This window comes from Furipterus horrens, unplaced genomic scaffold, assembly GCF_987537825.1.
Source record: "Furipterus horrens unplaced genomic scaffold, mFurHor1.1.pri manual_scaffold_19, whole genome shotgun sequence".
Taxonomy (NCBI): domain Eukaryota; kingdom Metazoa; phylum Chordata; class Mammalia; order Chiroptera; family Furipteridae; genus Furipterus; species Furipterus horrens.
Window position 1 is genome coordinate 2445020 of NW_028327189.1, and position 14952 is coordinate 2459971.

Genomic DNA, 14952 nt, shown 5'->3' on the forward strand with positions numbered 1-14952 from the left:
TTCTTAGCATTGAGAGATATGAATTTTTGAATATTAGTTAAGTATTTGAGTAATATACCACAATACATAATTATTTTACTAGACAGAACCTTAGCTTTTAAAAAGCGAATATAAGAAAAACTTTTTACAGCTTTTTGTCAAGCCTTGAGTTAGGCAGGCAAGGAGTAGTGTAGTGTCACCTCCTGCTAGGCGATTAGAAGGTCACGTGGCTGGAAAACAACACAGCAACTACTTTGTAAAGTAGATAGAAATGGGGGTGGTCAGGGGAGCTTTTTGACACAGAGGAAATGTAGGCGGAGGTCAGTTGAAGGAGAATAAGTTGGAGGGGGGGAGAAGGAGGAGCAAAGGGATGGTCTGCTGTGAAGAATTTTTAAAAAGCCTCCGCATATGGGACTTCGGGCCATTTGCCGTTATGCCTGAGAGAATTTTCGAGATCAGTAAGAATCTGGAGGTTAGGTAACAATGGAGAGAGAAATTAGCTCTTTTAGTAGGGACTGATATGCTTCACTGAGTGTAACGACCCAGAGGGTGAGCCTGAGACTAGGTGAATCAGGAGAGTTAAGGGGTGTCCCCACTTAAGCCTCTGATTCTACGAGGCACAAAGACCTCGAGAGAACTGTCCAGGAGGAGGGCGTCCCCAGCCGCCTCTGGAAGTCCAAGGGAGCTCAAAGGCTCCAGGGCACAAAGGCTCGAAACAAACTTGCCAACGGCGTGGGCGTCCCCAACCGCCGGTGGAAGCCCAATGAGGCAAGACGCAAGGCCCCAAGGAAGACCGACCTAGGCCTAGGATTTTCGCGCAGAGCCACAGTAGGCTCAGAAACAAGACAGTCAACCTGACGAGAGAGAGACTCACCCAAAGAGACAAAACTCGACTAGTTGGTGTCCGGTGTGAATGGAGGGCAGGCCATGGCAAAGGCTCCGGACGGAGGTGGAAGTCATGAGACCGGCAGGTCTCTGAGCAAGGTGCGGGAGTAGGGGTACGAGGGTTCCAACAGGCGAGTCAATGGGTAAGCCTGGGACATGCTGCCGCAGCCCACTGCTCCCCTGCCCTCAAGCTGCTGTTGACCGCTCTCAGAGCCCCTCCTGGGTTTTGGCACCTAAATGTCCAGGCAGCCTTGCTCTGAGAAATCGCCCGGAGACTACTGTGGGATTAGGCAATGAGTTTATTGAGGGAAGAGGTGGGGAAGGGGAAAGGCAGCTCCTGGACCAACTCAAGGGCCTGTAAGAGCAAGGGGAATGGGGAACGGGGACTCCTGGTTCTCCTCGTCGGCCCCGTAGGAGTCCCACCCACACTTCTGCAGGCACCTTTATTATACTTGTCAACCACACATTTTGGTGAGGTTGAGTTTGCTTATCAACATATTCAGCAGGTCAATTACATCTGATTGCTCACCCCACCACCTCCACCAGGTTAGTTAACATATCGGGCCAGGTTCATTATCATTTCCCCTGGGAATGGCTTCAGTTCAACAACACATCTTTTGGGAACTGCTAAGTCCATCAACATATCTTTGGGAATGGCTAAATCCAGGACCAGGTTGATTAGCATATGCCGAAAGTCCAGGTGTGCATTCTAGCTGCCTCCATGTTCTGACAAAAATGAAACAGGGTGCAGATATTTCCCACAGCCCATGGTTCTGAGGGGGGAAGGAAATAGAACAGCTTTGAAGGTACTTTGTATATCCATGGCAAGGTGATAGCTAGATAATAGCTGTGCTATGCCCCGGAGTTTATAAAAGAAGGCCAGGTAGCCTTGAGAGAGGAGAAGCATGATGGATGTGGCTGCCACGATGTAGGATCAGGTTGTAGCAGCCATGTGGGAAGCAGCAAGCAACTAGGCTGTCTGGAGTCAGGATCCAGCCATGCAGCCTGGGCTAGTAAGAAAGCAGGCATGCTGCTGCTTTGATCATGCCTACTCCAGCTGACTCCAAAGCCAACAAGGACTCCACCTTGCAGGCCCAGACTCTATCTGGAATCTTGGAACTTGGGACATATGGAAAGGACACTGTCTCAGGACTTGTGCCTTTCATGGACTTCACCATGATCCAGTGCAACACAGCACATGCTTTCTTTTTTATTCTTTTTGACATTTATATTTTCCAATCACAGTTGTCATGCAATATTATATTACTTTTGAATACGGAAAAGCTGGTGTTTGTGCTGCCTGTTATCTACCAGACATAATAAGCAGAGAAAGAAGTTGAATCTTTATGGGTGCTTTATTCAGATGACTGGTAATCTGAGAGGCAGTGGGTTCGTGCTCTAACAGACCATCTTAAATTACATTATAAATGGACCCTTTTTATAAGGAAAAGGAAACTGTAGGTAATGTCAGGGCAGCCTTGCTCTGAGAAATCACCTGGAGAGCACTGTGGAATTTGGCAATGGGTTTATTGAGGAAAAAGTGGGAGAAGGGGGGGAAAGGGGAGAGGCAGCCCCCAGACCAACTCAAGGGCCCATAGGAATAAGGGGAATGGGAAATGAATGGGAAATGGGGAATGGATGGGGAATGGATGGAGAATGGGGAATGGGGAATGAGGACTCCCGGTCCTCCTTGTGGGCCCATAGGAGTCCCACCTGCACTTCTGCGGGCACCTTTTTTATACTTGTCAACCACACATTGTGGTGAAGGTGTGTTTGCTTATCAACATATTCAGTAAATTATTTTACATCCCAATCGCTCGCCTCCGCTCCCCTCTCCCCTACCCACACACCAAGTTAGTTAACATATCGGTCTAGGTCCATTACCATTTCCCCTGGGAATGGTTTCAGTTCATCAACACATCTTTCAGGAACTGCTAAGTCCATCAGCACATCGTTGGGAATGGCTAAGTCCAGGGCCAGGTTGATTAGCATATTCCGAAAGTCCAGGTGTGCATTCTAGCTGCCTCCATATTCTGACAGGTAAGGGGTTTGGAATTCAGGGAAAATGTTAATCAGATAAAAACTGCAGCATTCTTTCATCTGAGTCCTGGGTACAATGGCTCACATATCATGTTGATTGCTTGCAGTTCTCCTGAGGCACAAAGGTGGAACTGTTTATGGTCTCCTGGCACCTTCAGTTCCTGAAACAATAGCTTTTTATGTACATTGATTGCCAAGCTTATTAGCTATTGCCTTAAACTAAAATTTTCCAACATTTGAGTCCCCCAGCAGTTTCATAACCCAGATCCTGAAGGAGAGAGCTGACAGATAAGGAGTGGGGAACTATAGGGTTTGGTTTTGATTTATAGCCCTTTGGGGAGCAAGGGAAGGGGTGGGTACGGTAGGAGAACCGGGCTCCCGAGCAGGAGTGCTCCCAGCTTCTGCCCCCAGGATTGGAATGTCATAAATAAAGACTTGTTTTTCTTAACACTAGTTGTTGGTTCATACACATGAATGCGCCCTGCTTTGCTTAGTAACAAACAGACCCGAGGCTTTACTCTTAGGATTATTTCATGCCAAACAGAACCTCATTATTGTGAGGGCTTAATGGTTAAGGTAGTGGAGGTGCCAAGGTTAAAAGAGGCAGGCCAATCAGGGTGCTGAGTGAGGCCAGTGAGAATCCAAAGGGGGAAAAAGGGAGAAAAGGACATAATAGTGTTACAGAACCCCTGGGCTGCTCCAGTTGAAACAGAACTCTCGGGCTGTTTACTTAGGGGCCCAATTTCTCACTGCCAGAATTATAACTCTCAATACCAGAGTCTAGTGAAAAGAAAAAGAATTATTTATTTAATAGCTATATAGATTCAGATTTGCGGATTTCTGCTGTTAAGTCTTATGTTCCTTAAAGCGCCCACAAACACAAATTTCTGCCTCTCCCTACCAAACCAGGCTAATTTTAGAAAAGTTAAAGATACCGTTTCCCTACTTTCTAAACACAGTTCAGCTTTACCAGTAGCTGCCAGTCATTCAATTCTGATTGGGAAGGCCTTTCTGTGTTGTGGTGTCCACCAGCTTTTAATCCAAAACCTCGTGGATTCTCACCCTCCTTGTAAACTGCATGGAGTTTTTCCTTCTTTGTAATCTGCATCGAGAGCCAGGTTCTCAAAACCGCATGGTCAGTCTGGTTAAAATGTCTGCCAATTAATTTTAAATCCCTGACTGCATCCTGTGATGCAGTGGGCATGTCACTCAGTTCTTACCATTCACAGAACCTCATGCAGGCGCTGTGTGTTCTTCCCGTACCATCCCCTGGTCCAAGACCCCTCCCATCTACCTGAGGCCTTGGATGCATTAAATCCATTTTGTGTAACAAAGACACCAACCACCTGCCACAGGCATGTGAAGGCATCCTGAAAGCTGCTTCCTTTTCCCATCCCCCAGCTGCAAGCTCTGGGGTTTTTTGGACACCCCCCTTTCTGTAACAATAGGACAAAAGTCCCCTTTTTCAGACCCTCTCTCAAGAGCTATCTAAACCCCCAAAGGCATGACCGACCCTAACTTTTTTATGAGTCTTTATCCTCAGGACTACAAAGTTACTGGAAGCACCCTGAAGGTGCAGAGGCTCCAGGACAGGGACATAAGCAACAGGACATATCAGACCACAACCACCAGGTGACAAGACCCTGCACCCAAAGATAACCACAAAACAAGTTGCAGCCTAATTGAAACATCCTGCACTACAACAACCCCATTACCCAACAAAAGCCCAAAGCACCCCCACCCCCACCCCCGGTCTGCTGCATATCTCTGTACCTAGGTTTTTCTCACCCTTGGGAAAGTAAAAATATAACCTTTACTCTCTGCACTTTCTTCTCTTTGTGAATTTTTTTCACAGCCTCTGTCACCATCCACCGTAACAGGTCATATTAAAATGATGAGGTTCCTGAGCCATGAAAGTTGTTAACAGGTGTTTGTTACTGTGTGAAAAGAAGACGTCACTACAGAAAAGTTTCTGTGTCAATTGCAGTTAATTGAAAGTATTTACCCACTAAGAAAATGGTTTTGAAATTGCATTTTATAAATGCCCCAACGTGACAATGTTAAATTACTTACATGCTTGAAATATTTTGTTGACTTTATAGCACAGGTAATAGAAATAACACTGGGGAGGGGAAGTACGGGGAGAGGTTAAGTCCCTGTCTTTTCTTTTAAAAGATATCTCTATTCCCCCCCCTCAATTCCTTCACTCCCCCATCCCCCATCCAGCCTCCATCCTGCACTCTATCTATGAGTCTGTCAGTTTACTTTGTTCATCAGGTTTCACATATGAGTGAAATCATATGGTACCCTGGCTGGATTATTATAATATTCAGGGTAAGACTTCTTTCTTTTTTATTGCCGAGTAGTATTCCACTGTATAAATGTACCACACTAATGGACATGGACAACAGCATGGTGATTGGTGGAAAGGGTGGGAGGAGGCAGGTGGAGGTGGTGGATGGGGTATTGCGGATAAATGGTGATGGACGAAGACCTCACTTGTGGCAGTGAACACATAATTAAGTGTACAGATGATGTGTTGTAGAATTGTGCACCTAAAACCTTTCTAATTCTGTTAACCAGTGTCATCTCAATAACTTCAATAAAAAACAAAAGATACCTCTACAAAGTTGGGGGTATAAGCATGTGTAAAAAACTCTGCCTTTTTATTAACCTTTAGAGTTTGTAATTTTTCCCTTGAGGCCCCTAGATATTTGTTGTCTGACAAGTGGGCAAGGATGTTTAAAGTACATGCAGATATTTAAAATATTAAGTAAATTCTAAGGTCCCTTAAACATTAAAACAATGCTTATACGTATGACACGATTTATATGAGGTTGCCCACCTCTAGGCTCCACTAAGAAGAAGTAAAACGGTTTCTTTCTCAACATGATCCCAGTCTTCTTTATTTTCATTGTGGACTAAGAATAAATGCAATTTTTGGTATAATGTAGATTCCATGTATTGTCAAGTGTTTGTTTTAATGAAAAGGAGCTTTCTCTTGCCATACAAGGGAAAGCAACATTGCACAGTTGAAAAGAATTTTTGTTAGGCCCACTTACCTTAGCATGCAACACGAATACAAAACATTGTCATTTCTATTTTTGTTTTATATTTCAACAGAGAAAAATTAGTAAATACTGGAAGTGGGTTTGATAGTCCAATTTTGCTTTTTGAACTAAACCATTGCCCAACATTTTAAAACACTTAGTCATGCCAAACTTTAGTTAAACTGAGGTTAGCTAATTATCTTTATCTAAAGGAATATTCTCCCACCTTTATGACAAACTGGTGGTTACAGCTTAAGGCCAGGTGCCCACACCAAACTCCTACCGACAAGGAGATTTCAAGGCACTACTTTCACTGATGTTTGCATTTCAAAGAGATGGAATTGCAAGGCCATTAAAGAAGACTTTTCTGGGTGAACTGCTGCCAAGAGGCTTAATTAGCCCTTCCAAAAATTTACATACATCTCAGTGAACCCAAGAAAGAATTTCAAAGTTTTCTGAAAGAAATGCTTTGAGGAAGAGGAGGTGCAAGAGTCATTTTTTAATTAGGCAACAAAAGAAACAGCAACCACCCCCCCCCCCGACCCCCAAAGTCTTGCAAAAAGTTTCTAGACAAACAGGGAGAGCACCTTTAAAGGCTACCAAACACCATCCTAGAACTGCTCCTTTTGTTTTCACAACACACTTTTGCTATTGATCTCCCTAATTTAGTCTGCCAGTTAGGTCTGGCCTCATTCAAGAGGTCAGCAGAATTTTTCGATTTTATGAGGCAGCATAGAGATTTTAAAGAACACCAGATATGTTAAAGCTGAACAAAACCATGTATAACCTAAAAATTTTGTAGGGGAACAGTAATGAGGGAAGTCTTGCCCAGCAGAAAATAACCATAGGTTTACAGCTGTCTTAACTGTCGCTACACACACCCATTTTATGGTTAAAATTCAAGACAAATAATTCCAAATTTTGCTGAGCAAGCATGGAAACCTTGTAAATTGCTGGTATAATCATAAAATGGCATAAAAACTCTGGAAAACATCTGGTAACGTTTGAACAAAATTTATCCGTACAGATATCCCGTGACTCAGAAATTTTACTCCCAAGTATCTCTGACCCAAGTGAACTGAGAACATATGTCTAATCAGAGACCTGAACTTCACTGTTCATCGCACCTTTATTAATAAAACCCTGAAACCCCAAACAACCCAGGCAACATTAAAGAGTTTACATAAAATGTGGTAGGTTTATACAAACATTTACTAAGTGGTTGTGTATATATGAAGTTCAAGCTCAGGCAAAACTAATCTCTTATGGCAGAAACTATGCCGTTATTGGGGGAAATTGATGGCACTGGGGCAAAGGAAATTTTAAGGGTTTTAGAAATGATGGAGATAGTCTATGACCTACTTGGGATGCTAGTTACTCAGGTATAAACATTTGTTAAAACTCATCAACCTGGATATTCAAGATTTGTCTCTTGTAGATTATACTTGACCTTTTTTTTGTTTGTTTGTTTGTTTTAAGATTTTATTTATTTTTAGAGAAAGAGTCATAAGGAAACATTCGTGTGTGAGAGAAACATCAATGGGTTGCCTCTCCCACGTTCCCAACCAGGGAGCCAGCCCATAATGCAACACAGGTCCATCCCCTGTCTGGGAATCGACCCCAATACCTTTAGGCTCCCAAGCGGGCACTAAATTCACTGTGCCACAACAACCAGGCTGACTTTTTCCTTTACCTAAGCTAACCTGAAATCAAGCATTAATTAAAACATTAGAGTCATCTCTCAAATTAAACGAAGCATCAGAAACAGAGCTATGCACATATAAAAAAAAAAAAAACAGTGAAATTTTATATGGGTGGGAAGCCTATTACCTGGTTCAATGGTTAATGAATGATCATCTATTTAAGTAAACCAGTGATGGATATCTACATTAGTCTTCCACTATGATATTTCCTGGATAGAGAGATTATTTTCATGTTAATAATGACTCACAGTTCTTTACCGCTGCTGACCTCTGTTCTAAGTAGCCTTTGTACATTTACTCCTTGGATCTTTGTAAACCTGAAATTATTTACTCTTCACAACATCCCAGTGAGGTAGGTTTAGTTATTGCTGTCATTTGTTGTTGTTGTTGTTGTTGTTATAAAAAGAGGACACTAAAATTATTTTAAGCCAAAAAATGCTAAAAAGTATATTTTATATTTTTATTTATTTGGAGTTTAAGAAAAGGAAATTGAATTTTGACGGTGAAGGTCAGAGCAGAGGTTATTTATTGGCATGTTTAAAGACAACTTTTAAACTATGTATGAAATTAGATATGTATGAGGTTTATTGGGATGGTCACTTAGTAAGCTATATAATGTCTGATCACTGGAGTATACACCTGAAACTGATATAATATTGTATGAAAACTGTAACTGAAAAATTAAAAAGTCAAAAGAAAAGAAAAAGAAAAAATACAACCCACATATTGGGAGACAATAGCTTATATGTCAGGTAAAAACCTAGCATACAGACTAGATAAGAGGCTCTTATACCATCACAGCAATAAAGACAAACCACCCAATTAAAAAATAAGGAAGGACTGCAATAAACATTTCTCCAATGAAAGTAAACAAATGGCCAACAAGCACAGGAAAAGATGCTGAACATCTCTTCATTAGGCATTTTTTAAAACGCAAATCAAAACCATAATGAGGTACCACTTTACCACCTTGGAGGGCAACCATTAAAAGGGGGGGGGGGACGTTGGATGGGGAAGGAAAATAACAAGTGTTAGCAGGATATAGAGAAATTGGAACACTCGTACATCCCTGGTGGGAATATAAAGGTGCAGCCACTGTGGAAAACAGTTTTGGCAGTTCCTCAAAGAGACATAGAATTAGCCAGAAATTCCACTCGTAGGCATATGCCTAAAAGACGTTAAAAACAAAGAAAACAAAAAAACAAAACAAAAAAATTGGGCATGAGTGTTCACAGCAGCATTACTCATAATAGCCAAAAGGTGGAAACTACCTAAATGTCCATCACCACCTGATGCCTGGATAAACAAAATGTGGTATACCCATACAAAGGGATATCATTCAGCTATGAAAAGGAAGAAAATACTGATACATGCTGCAACATAGATGAATCTCAGAAACATTTTGCCTAGTAAAAGAAGTCGGGCACAAAAGGTCAAATGTCGTAGGACTACTGACATGAAAATGTCCAGAACAGGCATATTCATAGAAACAGAAAGTACATAGCAAGGATGGGGAGTGAATGCTAATAGATGCTAGGTTTTGTAATTTTTTAAGTGATTAAAATGTCCTAGAATTAGTGGTGATTTGGTTGCATGACCTGGTGAATACACAAAACACTCTGAATTGTACACTGTAAAATGGTGACTTTTATGGTATGTGAATTATATATAGCTCAATAAAAGAGAGCATTCACTCAAAAAAGAGAGAGGATTTAAATATAAACACAAATATGTAAAATATAAAATATATATAACATATTTCAAACATCCTGCAGTTTAGGCAGTTGCTTAAAGGTTATTGCAATATACAGTTCTCATTTATTTGGCATAAATCTCAGGAGAACCAAAATTCTTTTTAGAACAAATCTGTCTGCAAAGTTAACTCCTTTTTAAAGCCCAAATTCCTTTTAAAATAATGACATTTAGTTCAAAATACACACTATTTCAATGTTTGAGTTTCATCATTTGAGGCAATGTTTTAAAATTTTTTGGAATATACTTATTGGAAAGTTGACGTTGATATGTGCTATATGTTTATTTTTGAGTCTAAAAACTCTGCTTTTCTTTTCAAACTGCTGGCTTTCTAGTGTAGCCTATATGCAAAATTTATATCGCCTCTGGTTTAAATTTTTACTCACATCTCAGCAGATTAACTGGATTGTGTCTCTCGCGTATTATCCGTCTATTTCCATGACTAAATGGTTGATATTCTTAACATTCCATCTGCATTTTTCTTTCCATAAAATTAAAAGTTAGGCACAATGGGAACAAGTACATTGATGTTAAAAGTAATTTTTCAGAAAAAGAGGCAAAAGCATGAGTCTCACACTGATTTTTTTTTTTTTTAATGAGCATAGTTATGTAAAGCTTTTATTTTGCCAGATAGATGCTATAATCCATTCAAAGTGACATGAAAGCATGGAGATTTATGTGGAGTCCACGAATTGAAATGCAAATGCCGGTGAAACTTTTTTTTTTTTCCCTTCCCACATGAGGAGGAAAGATAATATAAGCTACCAAAGAAGAAATTTTACTTATCTATTTGTAAATAACCTGCAATTTACAAAAAAAAAAGTACAAAAGTAAATGAGAGGCCAATTGACAGACCTTGTAGTGTAGAAGAGACTGCTTTAGCAGCTATAAAATTTTCCATTGAATTGCAACATGTTTTTTCCCTGTGGCACAGTTTTGGTTCTATTTCCCGCCACTGTATTTGTGAGGTACAGTATTTAAAACAGAGAGTGAATGCTATTAACCTATGCTAGCGATTTTCAGAATATCAATACACAAGTAAAGATGTTTAGTGGCCAGTCACTAGAACAACTAAAATTAGGTATAAACATTGTTTCATTAATAGAAAAACAGATGACCATCGAAGTCAATCAGTTTCAGCGGTGTTAAGATACTTCCTTACCAAGCTAGTACTTTCAAGCAGCATACACGCAGACTGAATTATTTCAGAATGCCCTAGTTCTTTATATGTTAAAGATATCTGCGTGCCCTATTTTAAAAATGTTACAGGTAAAAGTATAGTGAAATTGACGAACAGTGCTTTGTTACCGAGAGCAAGGGCATCGATATCAAAAATAACATGAGGAGGTCCGGACTCTTAAGTTACTGTAAACAGCGAACCTCTCCGTAGCCGATTACCGATTGTCACGCAGGCTTGTAGAGCCGCTGCCCTGCTCCTCTCGCAAACTCACTGGCTCTGTTCATGGGTTGTGAGCGGCTTCGCTGGTCTTGCATTCGTGAGTGTGCGGCCTTAGTAGAAATATCCGTGTATGCGCTGGGGTACAATCGCCCGTCCATTTGCACCCGGCTGCAGAGTACTGAAGAGGAGTCTGCTGGGAGCGATTTCTCACTTTTCTGTGGCACCTTGGCCTTCCGACGGGGTCTATACCTATAGTCTGGGTATTTCTCTCGATGCTCGTCGCGTAGTCTCTGTGCCCTTTCGAAGAATGGCCCTTTTTCGGCTTCTGTAAGCATTTTCCACTGATATCCCAGCCGCTTGCTGATCTCCGAGTTCTGCATTTGGGGATTTTCGAGAGCCACCTTGCGCCTTTGGTCTCGAGACCACAGCATGAAAGCATTCATGGGTCGTTTGATACGGTTGTGACAGTTGTCTCTACCATTTTCTCCTGTTAGACACCCATAATTTGAGCTAGCATTGCCCATCCAAAGTAGGGAAGCGGTTTTCCCCAACTTCTGGGTCGCTTGTTGCTGTACCAGCGGACTGTAGTCATCACCGCTGTTCATTCCTCTGAACATAGCAGACGCCTATAACAGTTTACACCATTAATGGAGAGGTAGCAACATCAGAAGGTGTTAACTGTTCTGAAAATGTTCTTGCTATTCAAACCTTATTTAAAGCAGACTGCATTACTGTGACTTCTGTGATGAAACATTTGTTTCGCCTCCCCCAATACCTCCCCTGAAACACCTCGCGGCTGTCAGCCAAACCCACTGAATCCACTTACTCCCAAACCCAACTTCTTACTCGATGGCAACACGCTGCGTATACACTCCTCACTTAACCCTCCACGCAGAAGGCTCTAAATCCTGAAGGAAGACGTGGAAATTGTAATAAAGTACAGTATTTTGATGTAATAAAATCGGAGGAAACTTACCCCACACCACTCGCAAAATGGGAGTAGCAACCGTTGATTGCACAGAACACAACCTATTGAAAATAAAGTCTCAGCCAGATTAAATACAAATAATCCCCAAACTTGGAAGAAAATAAAGTTGAAATTATTCCTGCATTGCATGCAAATAACCTCCATAACCAAATGAAATTTAAAGGTTATGATAAATTAGTATTAGAAACCACACAAATGTTACTTTATTCCATCAAAACACAAGCATTAATCTCATAATTCATATACCTGTCCTCTGACACAGTATTCAACATCCAGATAAAGTGGGGACATATTCTTATTTGACCCAATTTAAAACAAGTATCTTAATGCAGAATCAAATGTTTAAATTATACTCATACACAAAAGCAAATTTTGTAAAGCTGGAAATTGATTACTGTATGACTAAAGAGTATACCACTTCAAAGCTGAACTCAAAAGGCAAAAAGTGTTGCCTACTGCAACATGTATAAACCTTGGATACATCATCTTGGGTGAAGGAAGCCACACACAAGAGATACATACGGACTGATTCATATTCCATTTATAGCAAATGTCCAAAAGAGGCAAAAACATAGATTGAGACAAGAATCAGATTAGTGGTGCTCAAGGACTGGATTACGGGGAGAGGGCATGGGAAGTAACTTGCTAAGGGGTACGATGTTCCCATCTGGGATAATCAAATGTTCTGGAACTAGATACAAGTGATTGTTTCACAACATTCCGACTGCACTTAAGGCTACTGAGTTGAACACTCAAATGGATAAAACAAATAAAATGATTTTTATGATCTATATGTGTATATATGCATGTATACATAATACAAGTGTATTAAAAAAAAGCAGGAGATGGGTGGTAGGAGAAATTATTTGGAAGGAGGGAAGTCAATAAAATATAAGCAATAATAAAAAAAAATTTGTTTTTGAACTTTCAGCTCTTGGAATAATGATTGGCATACAGCAGTTTCTTGAAGTATTTGTCCAATGCTTTAATTAACAAAAGGGGTGAAAATAGCCCTACCTTCGGAAAAGAAAAAATAACTGGTAAGTCATATTTGGAGTTACAATGTTTCATACAAAGCTAGAGAAGATGGAGAGAGGGAGGCATGCTATACCTCTGTAATATGATATCAATGATCTTACTAATGTTTCCTTGAGTGCAGTTACCATGTTTCGACTCACTTTGATCTCAGATGTTTCAACCCACTTTGATCTAAGAACCAGGGCTGATTCTTAGTCTCTATACAAGATTTAACACTTCTTACAATATTAATTTTTTTATACCAGAGAGTAAAATTATGCCTCTCCTCCTCCCTTACCCCCGACCCCCAAACCCTGGGTAACTGGTAAACAATTCCCATTTCTCAAATTTAGTAAAGACGCTGTTGTGTTATATGACTACACTTTTAAAAAAGTATTGATTGCCTCAACAGTTATTGAATTATTCTTTCTTTCTTTTTCTTTCTCTTTCTTTCTTACTTCCTTTCTCTTCCTTCCTTTCTTTCTTTCTCTCTTTTTTTCTTTCTTTCTCTTTCTTTCTTTCCTTCTTTCTTTCGTCTTTCTTTCTTTCATATTTCTGTCTGTCTTTCTTTCTGTCTGTCTTTCTTTCTTTCAATCAAACGGACTCACAAGAAACTTAAGTGGTAGAAAGTGATATGGTCCTGTAAATGTTAAACCTAACTGGGAACAAAGATTGCCAAACTGAGAGACTCGTTTTGATTTTTGGTGAAATTACTGCAGTAAGTTAGAAAAAATGCTCAAAAGACATTCGATTTGAGTAACTACATAAAGACTGACTCTGGTTCCTTTCCAAATCAGAAGTAAACAGAGTAAGACCTGAGAATACTAATTTCAAACATTCCAGTAAAATCAATTGCATTTGGGCACACCTACCTACACACTTTATTCTCATTGGTTAAACACTTCAATTATTATAAATCATAATTATGTTTTATGATTAATTCTTTTGATCCGCCTTATACTTTTAATTATAACATTTCTCACTTCTAACATTATTTTATTTATTAAACATGCTTCCTGATTTTCAACTAGTAGGAAGATGCTTAACATTAAAGGTTGTTAAATAAGTGAGAATTTCTTTTTCCAGTATTCCCTTAGCAATGCTTTTTTGCTGTTTTCTTTATTATTAATATTATTAGCAAAGTTGTGTTTATTCAAGTCTTGTGCACATGTGTTCCTCTACCTTCAGTTTCTTTTGGCTGATCTAATAATCAAATAAACTTGAGAAAGGTTAACAAGAGAAAACAGACAACTTAATTACACACAGATGAACACCGCATGCGTGAGAGGTTCAGAGACTGGCAGTTAAAAATTGGGTATATAGCCCTGGATGCTGTGGCTCAGTGCATTGAGTGTCGGCCTGCGAGCCAAGTGTCGCTGGTTCGATTCCCAGCTAGGGCACATTACTAGGTTGCATGTCAGGTCCCCAGTTGGGGGCGCGAGTTAGAGGCAACCACACAGAGATGTTTCTCTCCCTCTCTTTCCCCTTTCCTCTCTCTCTAAAAATAAAATAAGTAAACAAACAAATAAATAAATTACTTTAAAAAATGTGGGTTGTATTGAAGTTCAATTACAACTTTATTTTTTTTTAAATGGGTATACAAGGCATTCATAACTGGGATAAAGTAGAACACCTTGGGGCTGCATGAGGTCATTTAAGGGAGAGCACATGTTCAGTAATAATTAGTTTGCCCCCTACTATATAGATAAGTCAGAAGTCATTTCCAATGATAACTGGTATTGTGGGCCAGACTCTTACGTTAAATTCTTCTAGGTCCGCGGTACCCCACCTTTTTGGCACCAGAGACCGGTTTTTCCACAGCGGGTGGGGCTGGAGCAGGATGGAGGTGGGGATAAGGGGAGGACAGGAGGTGGCGCTCAGGCAAACTTCACTTGCTGGCCGATGCTCACCTCCTGCTACAGACAGGGTGGGGAGGCGGTGGCAGGGAGGGGGGCGGAGACAGGAGGCGGAGCTCAGGCGAACTTCCCTCGGGGGTGAGGAGGTGAGACCCTGCTGTTCTAGTTAACTCTGTGGTGTGTGTGAGAGCAGGGGAGGGGTGGGGGGTGCAGAAGTAAATTTTGAGAGGGCAGGGTCTTGTTTGCCGTTAGCTCAACGCGATCCACATACCACTGAGACCCA

The 14952-nt window shown here is 40.6% G+C and overlaps 1 protein-coding gene across 1 annotated transcript; it reads right to left on the reverse strand.

Moving 5' to 3' along the window:
- Nucleotides 1–10636: 10636 nt before the first annotated feature.
- Nucleotides 10637–11425, reverse strand: LOC149990278 (sex-determining region Y protein-like). The gene is given in 2 exon segments (XM_090265495.1): nt 10637–10855; nt 10857–11425. Coding segments are annotated over 2 exon segments (621 nt in total). The 3' UTR covers nt 10637–10803.
- Between the last annotated feature and the right edge of the window lie 3527 nt (nt 11426–14952).